General features: G+C 45.5%; 1 protein-coding gene across 12 annotated transcripts in view; it reads right to left on the reverse strand.

The window, feature by feature from the left end:
- Positions 1-2305: 2305 nt before the first annotated feature.
- Positions 2306-23106, reverse strand: part of PSD3 (pleckstrin and Sec7 domain containing 3) — a 110221-nt gene continuing 89420 nt past the window's right edge. For all 12 annotated transcript variants that reach the window (XM_083817052.1, XM_083817049.1, XM_083817044.1 and 9 more), the window contains 4 exons: positions 22913-23070; positions 21936-22080; positions 18627-18770; positions 2306-12171 (listed from right to left, as the gene is read on the reverse strand). In XM_083817052.1, the coding sequence (XP_083673178.1) occupies positions 11959-12171; positions 18627-18770; positions 21936-22080; positions 22913-23070 (660 nt within the window). In that variant the 3' untranslated portion in view covers positions 2306-11958. The remainder of the gene's footprint in view (positions 12172-18626; positions 18771-21935; positions 22081-22912; positions 23071-23106) is intronic.

The raw sequence follows: 23106 nt of genomic DNA on the forward strand, positions 1-23106 counted from the left end.
CCTGTCTGGGCACAGGGCAACAAAACTCCCCTACAATTTTCCAGTTCATATTGTTGTATCTTCTCTATGACAAATCAGTGTGCTTTGGCCTTGATTCCTCCACCTCAAGCAAGTTAAGCTCCTTGTTTTTGTATTTTACCGTAAGACCAACAAAACAAAGACACACACCATCTCTGTACCTGATCCACCCAAAAATTAGCTGTGTAATGGTGACTAGAAGAGATATCCTAGAACAAACATGACCAAATAATCCTGGAGTAGTGGCAAGCTGCTGTGCAGTAGTTCATCTTTTCTAGGATGGCCCATTTTTTAGGGAAAGTGGTTATAATAGTGGGTGGCATAATTTTTTTCTGAAAAACATCTATTTAGCACCAAACAGACAGAGCTGGACACTGTGATGGCTGGACGAATGAAAACCTGGGCCATCAATCATATCATTCCTCTTCATGACGTACCAGGCTCCATGTTAAAAGCCACAAGGTATTTTTGCCTTTGCCTTGCCATTTAGGAGGCCACTGCAATACATCAATGTTCTGCTGGGTAAGAACTCTTCCAATTTCTAATCTAGAGATATCCATGACAACTTCAGACCAATTTGTGCTTTACTTTTGGGCTAAGTCACTCTGTTGTGCTAGGTTATTCGTAAATAGCCAGAGATGTGTAGTTTCTGTGCACTGTGGATATTTCACCTTTATATTCAAGCTAGCCCTTTCGGGCTCCCTTGGTAATTATATTCCTTACTTGGAAATGTAAACTGAAAATGGACAATGAAGAATGCAGAGAATATAAATGCATCTGTCTTTCACTTTGCGGCTGTCCTGTCATTTTGTTCTAGTTTAGTGCATTGTGAGCAACGTGACGTGACTTACGATTCCAGGCAGAAAGGGATCACCAGAAGATGCTCGGAGTTGACTTTGTCAGCTCGGAAGACAAAATAGGAAAAGATGCGGCAAGCAGCACTGACATTAACATTCACACATAGTTAAAGCATTCATCTGGGCATTAGAGGAGGCATTCAATATTTTTTCCTAAGTACAACTCCCACTCCTCCTCACCTTCACTTTGTTTAGTCCTTTCATAAAAGAAATACTAATCCAGGAGCATGTATTGGAAACAAAAACTTCCAGTGCTTTGAAGTAACCAGGATGGCAAATCCACAGGAACAGCAAAGAAGAAGCTTGACATCCCATAGCATAATGTGGAAAAGAAAGCAATCTCAAGTGCCAGAGGTCTTGCTAATCATCTAAAAGTAACACGCTGAGTTTCTAGGAAGAAGAAAAATACAAAGAAACAATCATCTCAAGATGGTCAAACATTCAGAGATCTTGGAAGAAAAAACATCTTCCCTACTATTGTTTCCAAATACAAGCTCCCAGCCCTGTTGTGTAGCTTCCCTGTGCCCTACCTGCTCTTGGAGACATCCTGTTAGTTTGCCCTGTAACCCATTCGGCAGACAGCCTCCTACATTCCCACGCTGAGCCACGTCCAGTGCAAGAACAGCAAACACAAAGTTGTTTGCTTTCTGTGTATTGTGCAGTCTGTTTCCCTTCACTTAGCCATTGTTGTTTCTTACCCACTCCCACCTCTTCTTTCTTTGCTTCCCCTTTTCTTTAGTGTCCCGCTTTTCTGTCTGTCATGGATCCTTGCTTCCTCCCATTTCACTACACCAGCAGCAATTCCCAACCTTGACAGTGGTCCCAAACGAACTGTCTTGTAAAAATGCTGAGGTCAACTCCCAGTCGTTTCTGAATAGCTGATCGCTGCAGCCTCCCTCTACCAACCCATCTGCTGGCAAAACCATTTTTAATCAGTTAATTCTCTTCTTGGCGTCTCTTCACAGCTAAGCGGTGGTAACTTCGCAGTCCTGTAACAGCCCGTAGGTAAGGCCACCTCTTGCAGAGCTGCAAGGAGAGAGATGCTCCAGCTGTCCTCACATTGGACGAGTGTGCATGCCCAAACCATGCGCCTCCTCAAGGTTTCTGTGATAAATAAGGAGTGTTTACTGTACGTTTGTGTTGGGCCACACTGGTTTCTGCTCTGGCAGAGGTACGCTGGTCCAGGCTGTGTTTCTGTAAGGTACACAGTACCTGCACTCTCCAGCTCAGGAAACTTTGAAGCCACTGACTGCCAGAGGTCAGCAACGTGCACTGGGGAAAGCGTTGTGCCAGCTAGTGGGTGCATATCTTCCCTGAGCAGGGCTGCAGACCCACCAGAGGCTGCTGTGAGCTGGTAGTGCCACCTTCATGTTCTTATGCATGAGAAGTAACAGTAAGGGCTCCAATAAAAAACATTCAACTGCAGAAGATGAAATACATTTGGTTTATTTCTTTCTAAAGTTTGTACATATACATATATCATTATACATATGTGAGATCCTTCACTAGGGTTGCTTGAGTTCAATTACATAAAAATTATTGGGAAGCTTGCAGGCTCTCTGTTGCCCGTAAGCAACATTTATTCCAACTTATAAAAACACAGAGGAACAGAGTAATAGTCAGGAACATGGACACAAGAGAGAAGTCTACTTTATATCTCACAGTTTCAATACATCAAAGGCAAATTATTTGTCTGTATACCGTAGGCTTACTTTATCAGCAATGATAAAATAGAGGAAAATATTTATATACAGTCACCTCAAGTGAAAAATAAAGCAATGTAAACTTAAATTCCAAAATATTATTTTAAATGATATAACAATATCCCCAAAAGTCCTTCTTCCAAGGGGAAGAGGACTGATTAAGTGCCTTCATTTATCAGGAAATGATCATTCTAGTACCAGTTACATGAAGCAGAATAAGGGAGGGCATCCTGTGGTACCTGTAGAAAAGAGTGACAACTCTGCTTCAGGAAAGCATCTCTGTGTACGCAAGTATTTGTTTGAGTCCTTATGGACATCAGCAGCACGTGAAAACACCTCCCATGAACCAGGGTTTGATTTAAGTCGGCACAGCTCTGACTCTGACCACCGAGAAGCAATATGCTTTTCTGACCATGCATGCACCCAGGGACAGGAAGGAGCGCCCTGGTGGTAGGACAGCCTCAGACATGAGGCAATTACCACACCAAGAGTCAGAGCAGCAAATTTCATGCTGCTGGAAAAGGTTTAGTGATTACCTCAACGCTGCTTCAGAGCAGACCAAGAAGTTACCACAAAGCAGTGAGACCGGGACCGCGTCTCTAGTGTGTTGCATGAAAAACACTCCAGTGAGTCAGTGATGAGAATAAACTGAGTTCAAGGTTATTAGGAAGAAGGTTCCTACACTTGGCAAAAGGGACAGGAGGCTGCCCAGAGGAAAAGTCTTGCAAGGACTGCTGTTGGGCCCAGTAAGGTTAAGTCTGCACAGAAGAGACTCACAGGGTGTGTGTACACGCATGTGCAAAATGGTTTTTGCACTGCTGCTGCCAGGGGCTACTATTCCCATAGGGGTACCACACAACAGTAACTGAAAATTCAGTGCTCTTTCTCAACCTAAGGGAAAACAACACTGCATCATCTCAGGCAGAGGGCAAGTGCCAGTTCCTAACTGCAACTCTCAGCACAACAGTGCTGACCCTCATCTTCCCACTTTAACACCAAGGGAGGCAGGTAACCCAAGGGAGAAGCTCAGAGCCTGAAAAAGGATTACCAGACCACAACCAACCCAAAGCAAGGTGATGGGGATGTCCCTCTTCATCTCACCCTGAGCTAAAGTCCACTTACGTCTCAGTCTTCCAAGATGTGATCACTCTGGCCAGGGTCCAGTGAAGCGCACAGCCTTGACTTCACTGAGGTTGCTCAAGTGCTTCAAGTTACCTGCACCTTAAGCATTTTATGACTCCAGGTAAGAATGCCATCCTTAGGCTTTGCTCCCCCTGTCCTGGGATAATGCAGATAGTGCTAGTGTTGCACTAACTAGATAGAGCATAATAGGAAAACCCACTGGGCTTCCTCATCCCTTTACTAAACACACCAACTTGTTAAAAGGTCGTTTAAACGTCACAAGGCAAACCTTCGGGAGGCAAACGAGATGCCCTATAAAGATATTCGTCCTGCTGCTCTTCTTTTCCACTCTGATGAGCCAAACATTCTTCTGGAAATCTGTGCAGTTGCAGAAAGAAACCCTCACTACTGCTGTACGGCTGTATCTGCAGGAGACATCACAGGCACCTGTCCCGCTTGGACACTTTTGGACATGATGTCCCCTTGCTGAATTTTCACAGAGTGAGGTCAACATTTTCAGAAGTAAAGCTGTATATTAGATCCCCGGAGTGCGATTTTCAGAAGAATCAGGCATGGATGCTCGTGGTGCAGGCACCAGCTGACACCACCAGGGAGACAGCCCAGTGTCGAGCTAGCAGAAAATACCACCCAGTGATCCTCGCTTAGACTCTCAGACACGTGCCTTTGCTTTCAACACGCAGAACAACAGGCAGCCCCTGGTGGACAACACACGGAGATCAAGGCAGCTCAAGGGATACCCTAAATCTGCAAAAGCTCTGATGACTGTTTAACCTAATTTGAGAACAACTAGAACAACAAGCATCCTAACAAAGTTTGCAGCTGTTTAAGTGCTTCGACAAAAATAAGCTTCAGAAAAGAATAGCAGGCTTTGGAGTGCTGAGCCACAGAAGCCATACTATACCTATGAAACACATATACACATCTATAGGCATCACTTAAACACGTTCACCAAGTACTGTAAGCCTCAGATTGTACCTCACGCAGAGAGTATTGATTTTAAAGTTTTCAAACTGCCAAAAAACTCTGTTCTTTTAGCCAAGGTTTTATCCTAGCCTCAAATAAGAGGACATAGTCGTCATGAATATGTACACACAAAACAAGAAACAAAAAAAAAAAGACCCATCCCTGTTCTCATCCTACAGTTTTTCAGAACTCAACAGCACTGAGCACGAGGCTTTCACAAGCGTGTAAGTGACTTCAGACTTTCACCATCGATAGCATTTGCCTGGTGAAGTGACAGACCGGGTACCGCAGATTGCCCTATTCCCAGCAAGAGGCTCCGGGGAGTCAGAGGACTTTACGTCAAACACATCTCCATAGCAGTTGGCTAGCTGCTACACAGGATATTCATTCGGCACAAGGCAAAGCTGAAACCTTCCTTGCTTGCTTGAACAAAAGCTATCTTGTTGTGTTGGTTTAGTTTAGGTGAATTACACACAGGACCGTCGCTGCAGAGCGACTGCTAATTGCAAAGGTTTATGTCAGAGAAAAGTCGTGCCCTTGTAATTTGTAGCACTTTCAGCACATGCGCTGCTAAGTGATGTACTTCTCCCCAGTCCAAATAAACCTCAGGCCTGTACCCGAGCTGATTCCTGGCACAAACGTAACAGCAGATGCCATGGTAGGTCCCTCATTGTTTAAAAATTTATAACTTTTACGGAATACTTCACTGCTCAAAGGGGGATGACAGAAGCTCTGCGGGCTGACCTATATTTGCTCCTTTTGACCACGGCAGCAAAGTCAGGTCAACTGTGCAGCCTTTGGGAAAGCTGTTGCTTGCGCTTGTTAAGGAAGTGCTCTCATAAATAATTAACCTAAAGCCTCAGTGCAGCTCACAAAACAAATGAGCAAGGTACCTCCAACTCAGGCAGGGTTGAGCTGGCCTCCTTTCACTGCTCAGCTGGATGTTGCCAATGGGAGAGCCGACCCTCACAGAAGGCCTCCAGACACAGCTCCCCAGGACAACCTCTCCTCCTTGCTCTAATTTACATGAGCCTCTTCACACTGAGGCCGTGACACCCCTGGATGAGGGTGCTGCAGTCGCAAGGGAGAGAAGCAGCTGGCGACACAGACCGGGGCCAGTTCCCTAAGCAGCAGAGCGTACGTGGAAAAGGAAGCTGGCATTTCTAATTTCCCCCAGCACTGAGGGCAATGATGGAAAACGCTATTGCCCAGGTCCCAAAAGGTGACCAGACATGGGGGGTGGCACTGGCTTTCCGAGTGTCTTCTTGTGGTATCACTGGCCGTATGGGAGATGGCCCCATGCACTGGTGCTCAGCTTGGGGAATGTAGCTTCTCTGGAGGCTGGCAAAGCCTCTTCTTGCCGGAGCAAATGCTCAGAAACTCCAAGTAAAGCAGTTCACTGTACTACACTTATGCTGCTGGGAGAGATCAGAGAGAGAGGAGAGGAGAGGCCAGGCATACTGCGTGAGCATGCACTAAAAATACCCTCCCATAAAGCACAAGCTGGCAACCAGCTCTTTCAAAGAAATTTCTGAGACAGCTTCTCTGGCTTGCCCCCCTCGGCAGCCTAGGCGGCTGACACCAGGACACAAGCTGAGGAGCTTCAGTCATGCTCTGGGGAGACTGGTGAAACGTGGACTGCCAGAATTGCCCTCAGAGCAGACAAGACACCCCAGAGCTCGGGGAGAGCCACACTGGGTAAAGTTCAAACAAGCAGCAACCTGTGAGACTGCTGCAGATAAGGTGTTTACACTGCCTATGCCTCTGCAAGAGCAGATGGTGTTTCTGGATACCATCTCTTTGTGCTTGGGGGGCACTGATTGAAAATGGCATCTTTTTTTTCTTTTTTCTCCTTTTTTTACACAGCTCCCTGAAAGGTTGCAAAACGTATGACCTGATTTGGAAAGTACCCAAATCCTTGCAAAACAGCGTGTCAAAGTTTCCCCACAGCACAGCACAGGCTGCCTCTGCCTCTGAGATTTTTGGAAAGGAGACTAGGAATGTCACAAGTGTCTGGTCTGAGTGTGGGAGGAGGACCTTGCATCCATGCAGCATAACACACAAGGATCACAGAAGTCTGAAACTCTGTCTCTCACTTCCCAGCTATAACTGTGGCTGGAAATACAAGCTACAAACGAGCAGAATGAAAAAGCTGTTCAAAAGGTTATCCATTCAACACAGTACTGCCTCGGAGCAGGTTTTCTCAAGGCAAGATGGGACAGTCAAATTTTCTGGATTTCTGCAAGCATGGAAGGAAAGAGACCTGTTACACAGAAGCAGCTGAGGTGCTAAGATGACAGACAGGAGCAGCTTGACAGAAAAGGAGGAGGAGCTGTCAGACTAACTGTGATAAGGCCAAAATTGATTTAGGGATGGAGAATGCAGACATGGGTAAGCTGTAAGCTGTCTGCAGAGAAAAGCCTTCCCCGCTTTCAAGAAGAACACTGCAGTGCAATCCCTCCAGACATGCAGTGATAATCCTGCCACCTCTGACTTTCTCCACTGCCGCAACAACCTCCTCACCAAAGAGATGCTCTAACCAAGTGGGAACCCAGCCCCACTCGGGTGAGACAAAAAAGCCTGATGGTTTCTAGGCAGAAGAACAACCGGCCTGTTATGGGAAGGCACTGGAGCTGTGAAAAGTCACCCATCAATCCAGGTCACAAGGGGCCTCTGGAGGTCAGCTAGCTCAAACTGCTGCTTAGAGCAGGGCTCTGCTGCACACCGTGCTCCAGAAGAGCCCCTGAACTTGGGCAGGCTGCACCCTGGGAGCAGGCAGGATCAAAGAGAAAGCACTTAAGGGATGAGCTGTTACAGCCCTTAGAAAGCTTCTGGTAACCATTTACAAGTGGCTGGCTATAGATGAAAAAGTGTCTGAGTCGGAGTCGCAGATGAACAGCGTTCCCCCACAGCTCCGCTACGTTAATCACCCCGCTGGCTGACTTATCTCTCTACATCAATTAAAGACACAACATAAATACTGGATTAAAAAGCTGCAGTCATGTTCACTGGTCCGTGCGTGATTTATCTGCAAGATGCATACAAACACACAGCCAGCCCAGAGATTTTCTTTCACGATGCTGCTGAACAAAAATCCCAGCATCCTACCGGCTGACGAAGGAGAGCGCAGTTTTGGCGTTGGGAGAGTATCTCACCTGCTTTGGTTGCTGAGTGGAGGGAGGGAAGGCATCTTTGTGCTTCTCCCTCCCCTCTCTGCTGTCATGTCCAGACCCTCCTGCCGCTCCTCCTTCAGCTGGGAGAGGAGTCCGCACAGAAGGTGAGCAATCAGCAGCGCTTCGGAGCAGGACGGGGTCTCTCCTGGCCCAGCCCTGCTCCCCTCCTCGCATCCCCCCCTCTCAAGACATGGGGGCAGAGCTTCTGCCTGAGCGGTGGCTTCCAGGTGGCAGGCTGCAGCAGGGAGGATGACAAGGAAGGGCGATACCTCCCCGGCAGCACCAACGCAAAGGCTGGCTTGGGGGCTGCATGCTCGCACGCACGCTTGCAGTGGCCTGCCAGCTGCAGCTGAGGGAGCAGGCACTGCAAGATCTTATCACTGAGCATCCAGACACAGCTCTGCCTGGGCTGAAGGTGTCCCAAAACAAGCCTCAGGTAACTCCAGCTCATGTTTAGCATCCCCAGAAAGCCACAGGCTGCTCAGATGATACCAAGATCGGGTGCACGGTGGGGACGGCCAGGCATGCAGGGGTCCAGGGGAGGGCTGGAAATCAGCAGAGTATCCTTACATGCTGCAACGGAGCTCCTGAGTCACTGAGGTCAAACACTGATCTCTAATAAAGGCAAACATCCAGCAAAAGAAAGGCAGGGCACTGGGTACCATGCAAAGCCATCTGGCCAGACTCTCCGTGGTGCCACCCAACAAGATGCACCGCTGACACCCCTGGAGAATCTGCACCCACCCTTTACAATAGCATCGGGGGTGAAAGAAAAAAAAAAGCAAATGACAGTACTGCTCAGCAGATGATCCTGTTCCTAAGGGAGTCCAGGAGGCTTAGGCATTCACGACAGGATCTCCTTTTTCTCTTGGCCTCTGAAATGTGCATATTCACATGGGTGCCTGGGATGCCTAGAATTTGTAAAGCAATGGAGCAAAATGACATTAATTAAAACTTGAGCAGAACCTGACAAATTCTCAGTAAACTAATCTGCATGCCTCAACAGTCTCACCGAGAGTGCTCCAAGTTCAACAAATGTTTAATTGCTAAAAAATGCAGTGAAAAATTGCATTTGCTAAGCACAGATGAGACTTAAAAATCATACCCCAATCCACTTGCAAGTACACCTGGTAATGGAGAATAAATAACAAAAACTGAAAAAAAATCATTTTTCGCAGCTTACTTTTTGACTTTTCCTGTTATTTCAAATCATCTCCTCTGCAGTGACTTTGAAAAGGAATTAACCAGTTTCTGTGTCAAAGCTGGGAAATGCATTTCACAGGATTTTTTTTTTTTTTTGAGTTCAGCAATTTAACTCCAGTCTACAGCAGCAGAGCATTTTAAAAGCTGAGAAAAAAAGTTAAATGTCACCTCTTCGCCTTTTAAAGCATTGCACTCGGTATCACAAGAGGTTTGCTGGGTGTGTTCCAGGATGCCTCTGAAAAGCTCATCCAGACTACCCCACCCTGACATCCACGCAAGGCCCATTTACACATCTGCACCTTTTTTTTTTTTTTTTCTCCTGTTTCTGCTGCATGCTTTCTGTGAAATGCCGTTATCTAAGACTGGACAAGTTTTCTTCTCAAATATGCACTCAGCATTCCCCATACGTCTTTTTCCCTCCCAGTATAACCTCTCTCTCTTCTGATTGTTTGTTTAAAACCACCAGAGCACGATGAACAGCTGCAGGGATCTCCTGGCTCTGTTTCCCCTCCACGAGCTGTTTATCTACCACGCACGATTAATTCAAACAATCCCCTCCGATAAGCACTGCCATGCACCTGTCTGCACGGAGTCTCCCAGTGCAGCATGCCCCAGTAAAAGAAGGCGTCTCTCTCCTTCAGCAAGAGGACTGAAGGCTTGCTCCACCATAACCACACAACTTCTAGAGCCGCAGCACTTGGTAAGCGCTGAGTTTCTGTTCAGATCTCTGCAGTTTTTAGGGTTAGGTGCTGGCCTCCTGACTTCCAGCGTGGAGCAGCCACTCCAAGTGGCAGATGCCAAACGCATGTGCGTGTGTCCCATCATCACGCACGGAATCAGTCCCACCCGATTTTGTTGCCGGGCTGCAACTGCAAGGATCGATTCGCTTCAACACCTCCTGGCATCTGAGTGCACGACATCTTTGTGGCAGCCTGTGGTGAGCATAACATCGGGAGAGACGTTGCGTGGTGGTCCTCAGCGGGGGAGGCAAGTCACGCGGTGCCTGTTCGGGTCCCTCTCTCTTTGATTGCTCCCTTTTCTGCCCACTGAGCTGGCAGTTCAATAAGCTAGACTAATTGACTTGGACCCTTTGGGAAGTCTGGCAGAGCACAAATCCCATCAGATAGTAATTTTTTTGGATGTGTGGCCCTATACTGTTCAGGCTGGAAATACCAGCACATTTCTAAACAGTCCTTGCATTGATCTGGACATTTCTCTATACATTAAGAATTACTTCTATCAGGACGGCTACCCTGCGCCAGGCCCAACAAAAATAATAGCAACAAACATTTTTCAGTTGGCCCTGAACATTACCTCTCAAGCTGCTTTGTGAGAAAAGCCAGAATGCTTATACTATGCTGCAAAGGGGATGGGTGATGCAAAGAGGGAGAGACCTGTCCGAGCTCACACAGCAGGCCAGTATCAAATCAGAGATTAAAACTGAGCGTGGAAAGTACCAGGTGAGCCAGTGTTCTCTGCAGTGCCAAGCTGCCCCAAGTCCAGAAGGGCTGGGAAACAGAAAAACGATCTCTGCGTCATCTTTGTACCCCCGCTGACCCCTGTGACTCAAGACTGCCAAACACCCCAAGGATCTGCGGACCAAGCACGGCTTTGAGGTATGGAAAGCTCTGCCTGTGGTGGCCTCTCCCTGGCCTCTGCCTCCCTCTGAAAGCCTGAAGTGGGACATGCTGGAGCTGCAGGGCAGGCTGGCTCCCCGCAGGTGGAGGGTAGGATCTGCCAAAGCTGAGGCAGCCTTGTGCTGGCCTCCAGGCATGGAGGAGCCAGGATGGCATCAAACCCTGGCCCAGAGCAACGACACGTCTATACCATTCTGCAGTCTGCACCAGCCTCTTCCACCTCTATACGAACTAAAGCAGAAAAACAAGTAGCTGAGGAGAATCCCTTTCTGAAGAGAAAAGGCGAAGTGCACTGTCACTATCAGAGAAATTGCATACATCTGCACATACCAACAAGGGAACTCCTGGAAAGGGGGGCATCGGGGGACAACGTATCATAAGGCTCTATATAGCAGCTAAGTGAAGAGTGTATAGTTAAAAACTACACAGAGGCCCTTTGTCTTTAAAACACAATGCCAGTGGCTGACATCCGCAGCAGCCACCTCTGCAACCCAGGTTCATCCCAACCGGGTAACTCCTCATCTCCCTGACCACAGAGACACGACAGGTTTGGATACCCCCCAGCCTGCTAACTCGGGAGAAGACTTTTTGCTTGGAAAGAAGCAAACAAACAGTTCCAATGCTGTCATCCCAGCATTGCCAGAGATTTCCAGGTTGTATTCCTTTGCCTTTGTGGGTCCAGGGTCAACGTAGTAACAATAAGCAACAGCGACTATTTACCGTAGCACCCACTGCTAATTGCCTGTACCAACACGCTCTGCATTGTCAGGAAACCAATGTTCCTAGCACCCTAGATTCTACCCAGCCTTCTGCAGCTGCCCGTTTGCACAAATTTCTCACAGCTACAGCTCACATTCACAACACTGCAGCATTTGTCCAGTTACTTTTCCCACCCACCACGTAAATAAAGTGACAAGTGACTTGAGAGATGAAAGCCACGTGCCAATGGGAGGAGATAAATGGGGAAGAGACAGAATATACGTCACAGCGCTCTACCCCTCCCCCAGCTCCTTTAAAAACAGAACACAAAAAAGTCCCGATGCTTCAATTGCTAAATGATAAATTAACAAAGCAAAGCAAAGCAGGAGCAAAGACATCTCCCACAATCTGCACAGAAACAGCAAAATATACAATAGAAAATGTCACTAACACCCCATTCAGGCAGATGCACTTAATTTTGTGAATGACAGGTTATTAAATGGAAAAATTTTGACCACCGGTACTTTGCTGCATGGCTGTTCCCCTAGCTATCACTTCCACCCTAAGTGACCTTCTGCTTAATGCTGGGTGTTTCTGGCCTGTAGTCCTTCCTCTCCGAGACATTGCGTTTCACCTTGGCAGTAACTGGAGACTCCTGATTGAGCGACGGACTCGAGTGGGATTTCTTCAATCCTGGTGTGTCGTTCTCGCCTCCGCTCAGCAGCTCCTTCACCCCTTCTTTCAGGAGGCCAACGTAAATCTCATAGCGATTTTTCTGGGAAATGAAAAGAAAGGCCCGAATCAGTCTGGGAGAAATTCTGCACAAGCATTTGAGAGACCGTCTAGGTAACATAATGGTTTCAACGGGCCTTGAAAGCTAGGAGTCTAATATGGATGTGAACAATGGTGACTAATGTAAATTACACTGTGCAAAAAGGATTTCAGTCAGGCTGTGCCTAGGGATGCTGTGCAATTTAAGGCACTCAGTTCTGCAGCATACAAATCCCAGTGCTCTGCTGAACGGTGGCTCTCGCCTAGCGGGAGTGCATGGTGATGTCTGAGTAACAACACCAAGCAAGAGCTTGCTGACCTTAGTCATGCTGAGTCACCTCCTATGCTCACATATATTGAGACGTTACGTGCCTGAAGAAAGCATGGAGTTAACGTGCAGCAAAATGGACTACGGGACAACAAGGATCATGCTCTGGATGGCTATATCTCCCCCCTGCAACCCTCCATTCCCATCAGCGGGTCCTGCTTTTCTGAATTCAGCCCAAGGGGTAGAAACCAAAGCAGGGTCCTTTTAATCTCAAACTGTTCCAGCTCGGCCACCGCTGAGCCCTTGAGAAGATGCCACGCTTTGAGAAGGAGAAGCAGATGAGAGGGATGTGAAAGCAGCAGGGAATATTCATTCCCCTGACAGGACAGCTAATGATGAATGATAAAGGGTGCTCTCTGTCCAGACATTTTCATTTTCTTCACTTTACCATGCCCCATTCCTGCTTGCTCCAGTTCCTTCTCTGGAGTGGAGCTTTCCTGTTCCAATGGGAAGACTTTGCTCTATTGTGTCACGGTAACACCTTTCTGCACAGAACATCTCAGCAAACAACAAATTGAAAGTAGATTAACAAAAGAGCACCACGGGGCCTCAAAACCATTACCTGGAGCAGGAGTTGTTGGGAACAGAGCAACCCACCCCTTGGCATTTGTTCAATAACCTGACCGTGACATAACCACTAAAGACATAATGCAGGCATTGTAATGAAGGTGATCTCAGTAGGATAGGGGCCGGCGAAATGAAGTATAAATATTTCCACGGAAAACAGCTGCCAAACTGTTATGTTCCTGACTAAGCAAAAAATGCTTAGTGAAAATTCTTCCAATTTGTAACAAAATAAAAAATACCAGGTAATAATACTTATTTACAGGCAAAAAAAAAAACCAACAAAAAAAATAAAATCTTTGTAACTACTTTGAAAAGTAGAATATAAAGGAAAAAAGAGAAAAAGAGAGAATGTGACCGTGTTTCCAAAGAGTCCTTTGAATAAACAAAACCACACAGAGGAGGATCATAAAAGAATACAACTAAAAAAATAAATAAAAAAGCATTCTTATCAATTCCGTATTTGGAGCTCCAGAGACAAAGACAGTAAGCAGGTAAGATGCATCATTCAATATGAAAGGAAATGGAGAAACAGCAAGCAGAAATCTGACAATGCACTGGGCTGATGAATGATTCATCACACAACGAATGGGACACCACTGCAAAAAAAAAAAGAAGCCGAGACAGTGCTCTAACCCCGGTATCAGCATAATATTCATCAAGGGAGAGGAGAACATTACTGCCATATGGAATTTTACTTGTTGTTGGTCCAGTAAACACCACTGGGGTCACAAGACCTGGCAATAAGAACAGAAATCCAGGACCAGTTTCTTCCCTGCACTTCTGTCAGTGGCCATTTTACCATGGACTCTGTGGGCTCATGATTTCTTTCTTAAATAAGCAATGCACTAAGTTTCTCAATTGATTTCAGCTGCAAACTTGCTCTTTTAATGATCTGACATTTGAAGCTATGTATTCAATTTGGTGGAAATTTTTCCTTAAAAGAAAGCAATCTGAAAAATTCTGTCAAGAAAATAAGACACAGATTAAAAATGTTCTAAAGCTTTTGCAGTTTGAAGACAATGTATGTACTGTACATATTTCTGAAGACTGAATGTATGTAATGAAGACGAGATGAGACAGCCATCCATCAGATTTCTGACTTCACCTCTCACTGACAGTGCTTGAAACATCCCTCGCTCATAAATTTGCCATTCTGAGCGATCATAACCTGGAGTAACACTTTTTCAGACAACAAACAAAGAGGAAACGTTCTTTGCTTAGTTTTTACAAGCAAAAGCACCAGCAAGGAAAAATGATCAAGGACACATCCCTGAGCAAGGACCAGGCAACTCGTTGTTCACCTCCCCTCACAAGGAAATGCCATCACTTGTATTACATCAGGAATAAGAACGGAGGGAACTCAGGTGGTCGAATGAAAAGAAATTACAAGAGCCTACTGAAAAGGAATCTTGCTTCTTCCTCCCTGATGGGACTACGCTGCTTCCTTTGGAACTAACAGGTCCTTTTTGCTGTGCTTGGGGATGTATCAGTCTGGACCTTTGTACACTGATGAAAGGTCTGGCCTGCAGGCTCTGCCTGAAAGAGACAAGTACAAAATACTGCCTCACCTGCCTCTTGTCCTTTTGCTGTAACCTCATGCAGCAAAGTCCATCACCAGTTCCTGACTGACCCTGACAGCACTTTGTTCTGAAGGAAAGGTGTGGAAATTCCAAAACTGGTGGAAAGTTTCCATTCAGGATTTTTGTATAGCTTTTTTTTTTTCCTCCCCAAACTGCTGAACTGATACTTGAACATGGTCTGTGAAATCTGTGCCAAGTGTGAAGGTAATTCAGCACTGCGCAGCTGCACCTTGAATCACTGTCTCACACCCAGCTGAAGTTGGTACCACTGTTTACCTGCTTAGACAGGCATTCTTGCAGTGCTGGTCACAGATTTGAACCATGCGATTCGACTGCTGTTCGAGAGTCTCACTAGGGGAGAAGATACCTTTTGTTTCCTGTGCTATACTGGTTCTGCTTTGTACTGAGGAATCCGAGACATAATTCTCTAAATAAAATTGACAGAAAACAGAAAACAAACACACACACACAACAACCTCTTTCTCTATCGGTCCTTCCAAACCATCAGACACTATAGCCTGTGTTTCATCCTAACTCATCATGCTTCCAGGAGTGATAGAAAATAAACTTTGAGTCAACGGCCCAAACCCAGGAAACTCTTTTGCTCTCCCAAATTGCACAACACCCCTATGGAGGGTAAGTGTGTGGCTTAAATGTGCACATCTGAGTGCTGTGTTCAAAACTGACTATGCCATTGATCACAACCCTTTGATGACTGCTGTTCAACCAGCTATCACATTGGTCAGGCACAATTTCGCCTTCATAAATCCATACTGATTATTGGTAGTCACCTTCTTGTCTGTAATGCTTTTGGAAAAGATTTCCAGGAGAATTTGCTCTACCACCTATTACCTGGATGGGGAAGAATCTAGCCACCCTGTAGTTCCCTGTACCTCGCCCTTGCTGAAGATAGGAATTTATTTTCCTCCACTCCTCAGGAATCTCCCCTGATCACCAGGACCTTTCAAAGGCAAACAAGAATGGCCTCCCAATGACATTATCCAACTCCCTCAGAGCTCCACTCATGGGCGCAACCCATCAGATCCCATGGATGTGTGCGTATCCAGCTTAAACTATTGCCTGACTTTATCCTCACTCCCCAAGGGTAAGTCTTCCTTGCTCCAGATTTTCCCATTGGGCTCATGGTCTTGCAATTGCTGAAGGCTAGTCTTACCAGTAGAGACCTAGACAAAGATGACATTGACTGCCTTGGCCTTTCCCTGTCCTTTGTGACCAGGTCCCCTGCTTCATCACAGGCTCCAGCTAGGACACATTTTCCCTGTTTGTTCTGCTGCTAATGTACCCGTAGAAACCTTTCTTCGTGACCTTCATGCCTTCTGACAAATTCAACTTCACTTGGGCTTTGACTTCCTTAAACTCAACCTCACATGCTTGGACAGTATCTCCATATTCCTCCTACGTCATTTGCCACTGCTTCAACTTCTGTACATTTTTATGGTTGATTTTTTTTTTCAGGAGCTCCCTGTTGATCCGTGAAGGCTTTCTGCCACTTCTGCTTGGTTTCTGGCTCATCAGGGTAGAGCATTCCTGAGCTTGAAGGAGATGATACTTGAAAACTGACCAGCTCTCCTAGAGCCCTCTTTCCCCCAAAGCTATATCCCATAGGATTCTTCCAAGCCATGCCAAGTCAGCTCTCCTGAAGTTCACGGCTGTGACCCTACTCTTTAATCTGACAACTCCTTACAGGACCCTGAAGTCCACATCTCATAGTCACTTGCTGCCATGGTTGTCCCTGACTTTCATATGCCCAACCACTGCTTCCTTATTTACAAGTAAGAGGTCCGGCGAAGTGCCTTTCCTTGTCTGCTCCTCGACCACCTGTGTTAAGAGGTTGTTGTTGCTCTCCAGAAACCTCCTGGATTGCTAGCACTCTGCTGCGTTGTCTCTCCAGCAGATATCATGGTGGTTGAAATTGCCCAGGAGACCAGGGCCTGCAAACACAAGGCTTCTTCCAGAAATTTGAAATGGCCTATCAGACAACCAACACAATGTCACCAGTCTTGGTGTGCACACTGATCTTGACCCACATGATCTCAGCTGGCTCGTTACCCTTCCCTAGGCAAAGCTTCGTGTGATCCTGCTGCTCACCCACATAAAGAGTGACTCCCCCTCCACTCCATCCATGTCTGTCCTTCCTAAAAAGCCTGTATCCATTCATGGCAGCACTCATGTTGTGTGAACTATCCAATCAAATATCTGTGGTCCCAATGAGATTGTAGCCTGCAACTGCACACAGATCTCTAATTTATTCTGTTCACTTCCCATTCTGTATGCATTAGTGCACAGGCACTTCAGAGGCATCTAGCTGTACTGATTTCTCAAAAAGGGTATGGGAGCTTTCCCTATAATGTTGTCCTGTGGGCACCTCCTTAATTATGTACTATGTGTGAGATGAACCTGCTTTAGCCCTGTTTTGTTGATTATGAAGTTTTTCTTCTTCACATCATTGTGTACTCTTCGCTTACCAGTCCTTTCTACCACCTCCTCATTTGATTGTTTATCAGATCATTTCAGACACGTGGGATGTGGAAAATCAAACTGGCCAACTGTGCTCCCTTTACAAAACAGCAGGAACACATCTCAAGCTCACCATATGCAACAACAGCAGCCCAGAGCTACAGCAAAATAAAACTCACAAAAAGGGGCTACAACCTTCCTCTGCAACAGCAAAAGTACACAGCCAGTCAGCCCAGGAGCAAAAAGAGGCCCTCCGAAACAATAATAATACATATAATACATGGCGAGAGGCTTACTTCAGCTCTGAAGGCTCGTGTTACCTCCACCATCACCTTTGGTGGTCCCCCTGACTTCTTACCTGAATGGAGTTTCACTAAGCCACAGCCTTAGTCTGAACTGTTTGTATGCCTGGGGAATACAGGAGAGAGCTCTGAGCTCTTCAGCCCACTAAAATACACACCCTTTGCCTGAGATAGAGAAGAGAATATCAGTTACAGCCTGAATGAAAACCAGGAGCCACAGAAGTCCCCGCTCCAGGACTCCTCTACTCCACTGTCAAATTGGTATGCTCATTCCCATGAAGAATTCTCTCCTTCCAGGCAGAAGGCAGCTGTCTCTGTCACCAGTTGATTAAGGGACCTTTCTCTCTGCAAACACAGCCAATAAACTTTAATCTCTTGGAACCTCTATGGATCATAACAGAAAATACCTTTGCTCTTTCTTCAGTATGTGGATATTCCTTGTAAGGCAGTGCCTGCCTTAAGATCCTTTCAGATCCAAGGCAACAATGACTTGCAGTTCTGTGGGAAAACGCTCAAAGGTGCAGCCATGAAAAACACCAGCCATCTGCTGGGTTGCTCAACCCTTCCCACATAGCCCTACGATGTGGCAGACGCAGTAAAAGATAAAAGCTGCTGTCAGAATCTCAGAACAATGTCCCCGTACAGCTGCCTAAATTGCATGTCACTCCTGTGATCTTTAATTCTACCCTTCACCTGCTCATCCTGATGTCTAGCTCACTGGTAGACAACACAAATAGCTCTCAAGAGGCACGCCTATGACATAAGTTTTAGAAGAGCTATTCCTTCAGAACATACAAGATATGCAAGATAATCATTCTGATCTGCATTACTCCACAATGCAGTAATTCCAGGTGAAGACTGGAGTCCCACCACAGTGCACAACACGTAGTCTTACAACATGCGACAAGCTTTTCAGGCAGGAACTGTCTCGTCTTCAAAGAGATAAAACAGGCAAGGACAGAGGGTCATGTTTTTCCATTTTTTAGATAAGGAGTTAAGCCCACAGCCAAATTCACAGGAAGTCTTTATCAAAAGAAAGAACCACATCCCAACTTCTGGGATTGCTGTGACATATCTGTCAAAAAAGAATATCCTCCTCGGTGGGTAAAGGTGAAAAATGAAGAACTCCTGGATTGTATCACAAATATGAGACCAGCTCCATCCACACCTAAAAAGTAAAAGTAATAATGTTTCCCATACATACCTCAAACTCCAGATAGTGGTCTTTCAGTTTGTAATCATCTACTTCCTTTCCTTTCAGCTTCTTGTCAGGAGGATAAGAGCGATGTTCAGCAAGCTCAGTGGAGATCTGCTTCAGCTTAGCTTCATGGGATTTTAGCTGTTCATCCTTCAGAAACACATGAGGCACATAAATTACAGAATATAAACTATTCTATAAGCAAAGGGAAGTAAAGAGAGATCCTTGTACAATAACAAGTAATTTCTTTCTTTCTCTCTTTCCCTTAACTGATTTTAATTAGATTGATCAGGCCTGTTTTCCCAATCCCCTGTCCCCAATAGCTCTCTCAAAGGCATCCAAGCAAAGTGGCCAACTTTGCAGAAAAACTCAGCAGTGAGCAGATGCCACTGGGAAGGATAGCAAACCTGTCATCCCTTGCCTTGCTGAGAGCAACGGAAGCAGCTTGCTGTAGAGCATTACTGACAACATGACACTTCTGCTCTAATACATTTTTGGCAAATTAATTAAGGCTGTTAATACAGAGTCAGACCGAGGGCAGAATGAGACTCGCAGAGACCCTGCCTCAGGTCTCTGCAATATAAAAGTAGCTCCTTCCAGGACAGAGAGGACAGGGTCCTTACTTCCATTTCTATACTACCAAATGCTCTCCAGTCTGTGTTTTCCATTTGTTCAGAACAATGCAATGAATCCAGGAAAGGAAGGGTTGTCCTCTCCTAAAAAGGTATCTCATTTTGCTAAGCTGCTACCAGCTTTTTTCCCACTGTGCAGTTGGAGAGAGTGAGGAGCTGCTACTCCCTCTTTCTAGGCAATTTCCTTTATCATAATCCTAGGCCCACTCACTTCCTCCAGTCCATCTGTCAGCTAACCTTCCCTCAGCTCAGAAGGTTTCCAGCTCCTGCTGCATGGCCTTCTGGACATCTCTAGGCTTGGATCTAAAATTATGTTTGATTTAGGTAAGTCCAAAATATAGACACAATCATGCAAACCTCAACGACTTAGGCAGAGTCATAACAGCAGGTAGCACCCAGCTCAGCTAACAAATATTTATCTAGCCTCAGAAGAGGGGACTGCTGCCAGTAGTTGTCCCCCAGTGGTGTGGATGTGCAGCTTGCAGCTTCAAGCCTCTATCAGGCATGTCTGCAGCGCACTGAGTCACACCAAGGACTAAGCCTTTTAGCTCACTGACTTGGAGCTGCAGAAAAGAGCAGAAAGGGGAAAGCTTCTACAGAGGACAACAGCTGATTCCCAGCTAATCTTGTGTTTCACCTTTCTTTTTGCAAGAGGACCGTAGAAGGAAATATGTGGGATAATTTGCCTCCGCCTATACATGGGTGGGCTCGAACTGATCTCTATTGACTGCCAAAAATCCTTGTTGCTGTTAGTAACTACCCTGGATCTGCTGCTTTTTCTCTAAGTATCCAATCACTTCTTACTTCGTGCTAAATTGCTGGTCTCAGTGACATCCTGTTGCAGTGAGTTCTCCAGTATGATGATAGGAGGTCTTTGAGAAGCCATTAATTTGGCACTTGTAATTTCCAGGGCAGCAGCCCTTTGGTGTTTTTGTGTGTGCATGCACACCCTCAGAAAGAAGGCAAACAAAGCTACGAGATCCTTTCTACGCTGGTTGTTCCTTTACATATGGTTTTGTCACATCCCTCTGGACTAACCAAGATCAGAGACTGAAAGCAAACTTGCTACAATGATCTTGTGCAACCTGTCATGTCCACCCTCTCTCCCTTGCCCATGTTATGTTCTCAAGGCATCCTGACTTCTGTCTGACTGGCAAAAAGCCCCCTGAAGAAGTACTGTGCATCATGATTCAGTCCACGAAATCCTAAGCAGCAACCAGAGGGATTTGACAATTCATATTTTTTGGTCTGCCAAATGAGAAGCAGCCTGCTGGCAGCTTTTCCACACTGACAGATAAAAGCAGACATGTTTCTGCTTGTCTTTGAATCTATCTGCTTTGAACACTTAACATTCTTCTGCCTTTAGCTAAAACAGCTTATCTTATTTCACTTTTTCTGTTTCCCCTTCTTCAAGATGCAAACCACAGGGCTATATTCTATTTTTTCCCTTTCCAGATTAAACAGAAACAGTGAGACTAGGAAACAATGTGCTAAATGGAACAATCACACAGAACAATGATGAGTAAAAAGGCTTTTATTGGTGACTGGGGGTAAATTATTGAAACCCCATATCAGTATATAAGAAGTATATATGAGTAAAAGGACAAGTTATTATTATCCTGTATGAGACATGTTTTAAACTTTAACCCAGAATAGAAGATACAAAGTCGGTCACCACATCACAAGGAAAACGGCTATTGCCACAGAGAGGGAAAAAGCAGGGGCGACATACAAACACCCTCTTAGAGAAATGCAGATTATGAGATAATGGTTTCTAAGGAGTGTTGCTAAGCTATGAAGATGGCAAAGATGCATTTAAGAAGCAATCCAGCATAAGGAGATGACTAAAAGTTACAGGATTTTTTTTGTAAAATTATATACCTAGGACTGGAATCTATCCCCTCTGACACTCTGTCAATCTGATTGACACAATCAATAGTGGGTTCCTGTCAGTGCAGGAGGAACAGCAGGCATTCATCACATCAGAGTACACAGAGCTATAGGTGCAAGCACCAGGCACAGCCAGTTTGAAAACAGCAGAAGCAGGTGTTTGTTCATGCAAGAAGTAATAGATGTGTGAAACTTCCTGCCACAGGTTGTTGCGGAAAATAAAAGGTTATATGATCACAAGGGAAGACCATGCTCATGTAAGAGACAGTTGATAAACAGACATAAAAGAAGAAATCCCTCAGCTGATAAGGATTGGAGTCCGGAAAAGTATTATGGGAAAAACATAATTCATGTTTAACTGATGAAATCAGCTTTCGCCCTTTATCACCCCAATAACCCAAACACCCAGGAATATATCCATTTCTTCTGAAACAAGTGGCAATAAACTCTCAAATTCATACAATCACCAGTCTGACGGTATTTGAAATGTACTCTGCAGAGCTATACCCATGGGATGAAAATCCTATATCTAGTACTAGGTATACTAGTGATTGTTTATTTCCTTTGGAAATATAAAAGAATTATACTCAAGTCTTCTCCTTCTCTCCCCCTACTTAAAATCTTGGCTGAGGAAATGAGCAGAGATTTACCCTGCTAGCAGACGTCCATGCAAGCCTATTTATCCTACAAATACCAGCACTGACAGGAACAAAACAAAGTTAAGAACCACCTTCCAGGCCCCAGCCAGTCAGAGAAATCTCCATCACCTACCCTCCATATAAAAACAGCTCACCTGAGATAGCTTCGTTGTGGTAGCTGGCAGGAGTGGGCGACTGAACTTCTTCTGAGAGCCAATTGCCGCTGGAAACGGTGGTGCAGAGAAGACAGCAGCCACACAGTTAATCTTGTTGATCCAGGTCTGCATTTCTTCTTGGCTCCTGGGGAAGAAACACATACTGAGAACCTGTTGACTCAGCCTCCTCTCCATCTCCCCTACCCCTTCAATGGCACTTTTAAAGTGAGAACATGAACAAGTTTTAGTCTGATGAGTCTTTTGGCTCTTGTGAGCAGTTAGTGTCCGTAACTCACCCTAACATGCATCTTTTCCTAATCCAAACCAAGTGACACAGGAAACAGAGGCAGAGAATGCCCTGATTCAGATGTGTGTCCTAAGGTCTCAACTGTTCTGTACCCAGCAGATCTCTAGGAGGTTTCATGTGGGTCTCAGTAGAAATAGGCTAATGTAGAAAACTGATGCACAGCTTTTTAATGCCAGAAGCAAAAGGCAGGTCATCTGTTCTGTCTGGATATCACAGCCTGAAGAACTTAATCAAATTACTCTTGTATTAAGTAGTAACTTTGTTTCTGACCAAAGTGTATCTTCTAGAAAGACATCCGGCTGGGTCCTGATGACATCAGGAGCCAGAATCCAAGACTGCCTTCGGTCATTTGTTAAAATGATTAATCACCCTGACTGTTAAAAGTTTGTGCCTTGTTTCCAAATTGAATTTCCTGCAGCTTCAGCTTCCAGCTGCTGCATCTTGTTATTCCTTTCTCAGCTAGATTAAAAAGGTTCTTAAAACCTGATCTTTCTTTCTCATGAACTACTTGTGCACTTTAATCAAATCACTACTTAATCTTATTTCTGATCAAATAAACAGATTGAACCTCTTAAGCCTCTGCTTTAACTTGTCCAGGCATGAACTTACCCCTCCTAAAGAACCGCTTTCTTTCCTGAACTATTGGCACAAATCAAAAGAGAGCACTTACTGGGCTTGGAAAAGCAGGACCCTCCAATCTGCTGTTTTAAGCTTGAGGACATTGGGTTTCTTCTCATAGTCTGTTGCCTTGGATGCCAGCGCATGATGCACGCTAACTGCATTCTTCAGATCTTCCTCCGACAAAGCCTTTTCTGGCTTGTACTCATCCTACAGGAATTAACAAGATAAAAAATGGCATCTTAT

Source organism: Anser anser (genome assembly GCF_964211835.1).
Source record: "Anser anser genome assembly, chromosome: Z".
Taxonomy (NCBI): domain Eukaryota; kingdom Metazoa; phylum Chordata; class Aves; order Anseriformes; family Anatidae; genus Anser; species Anser anser.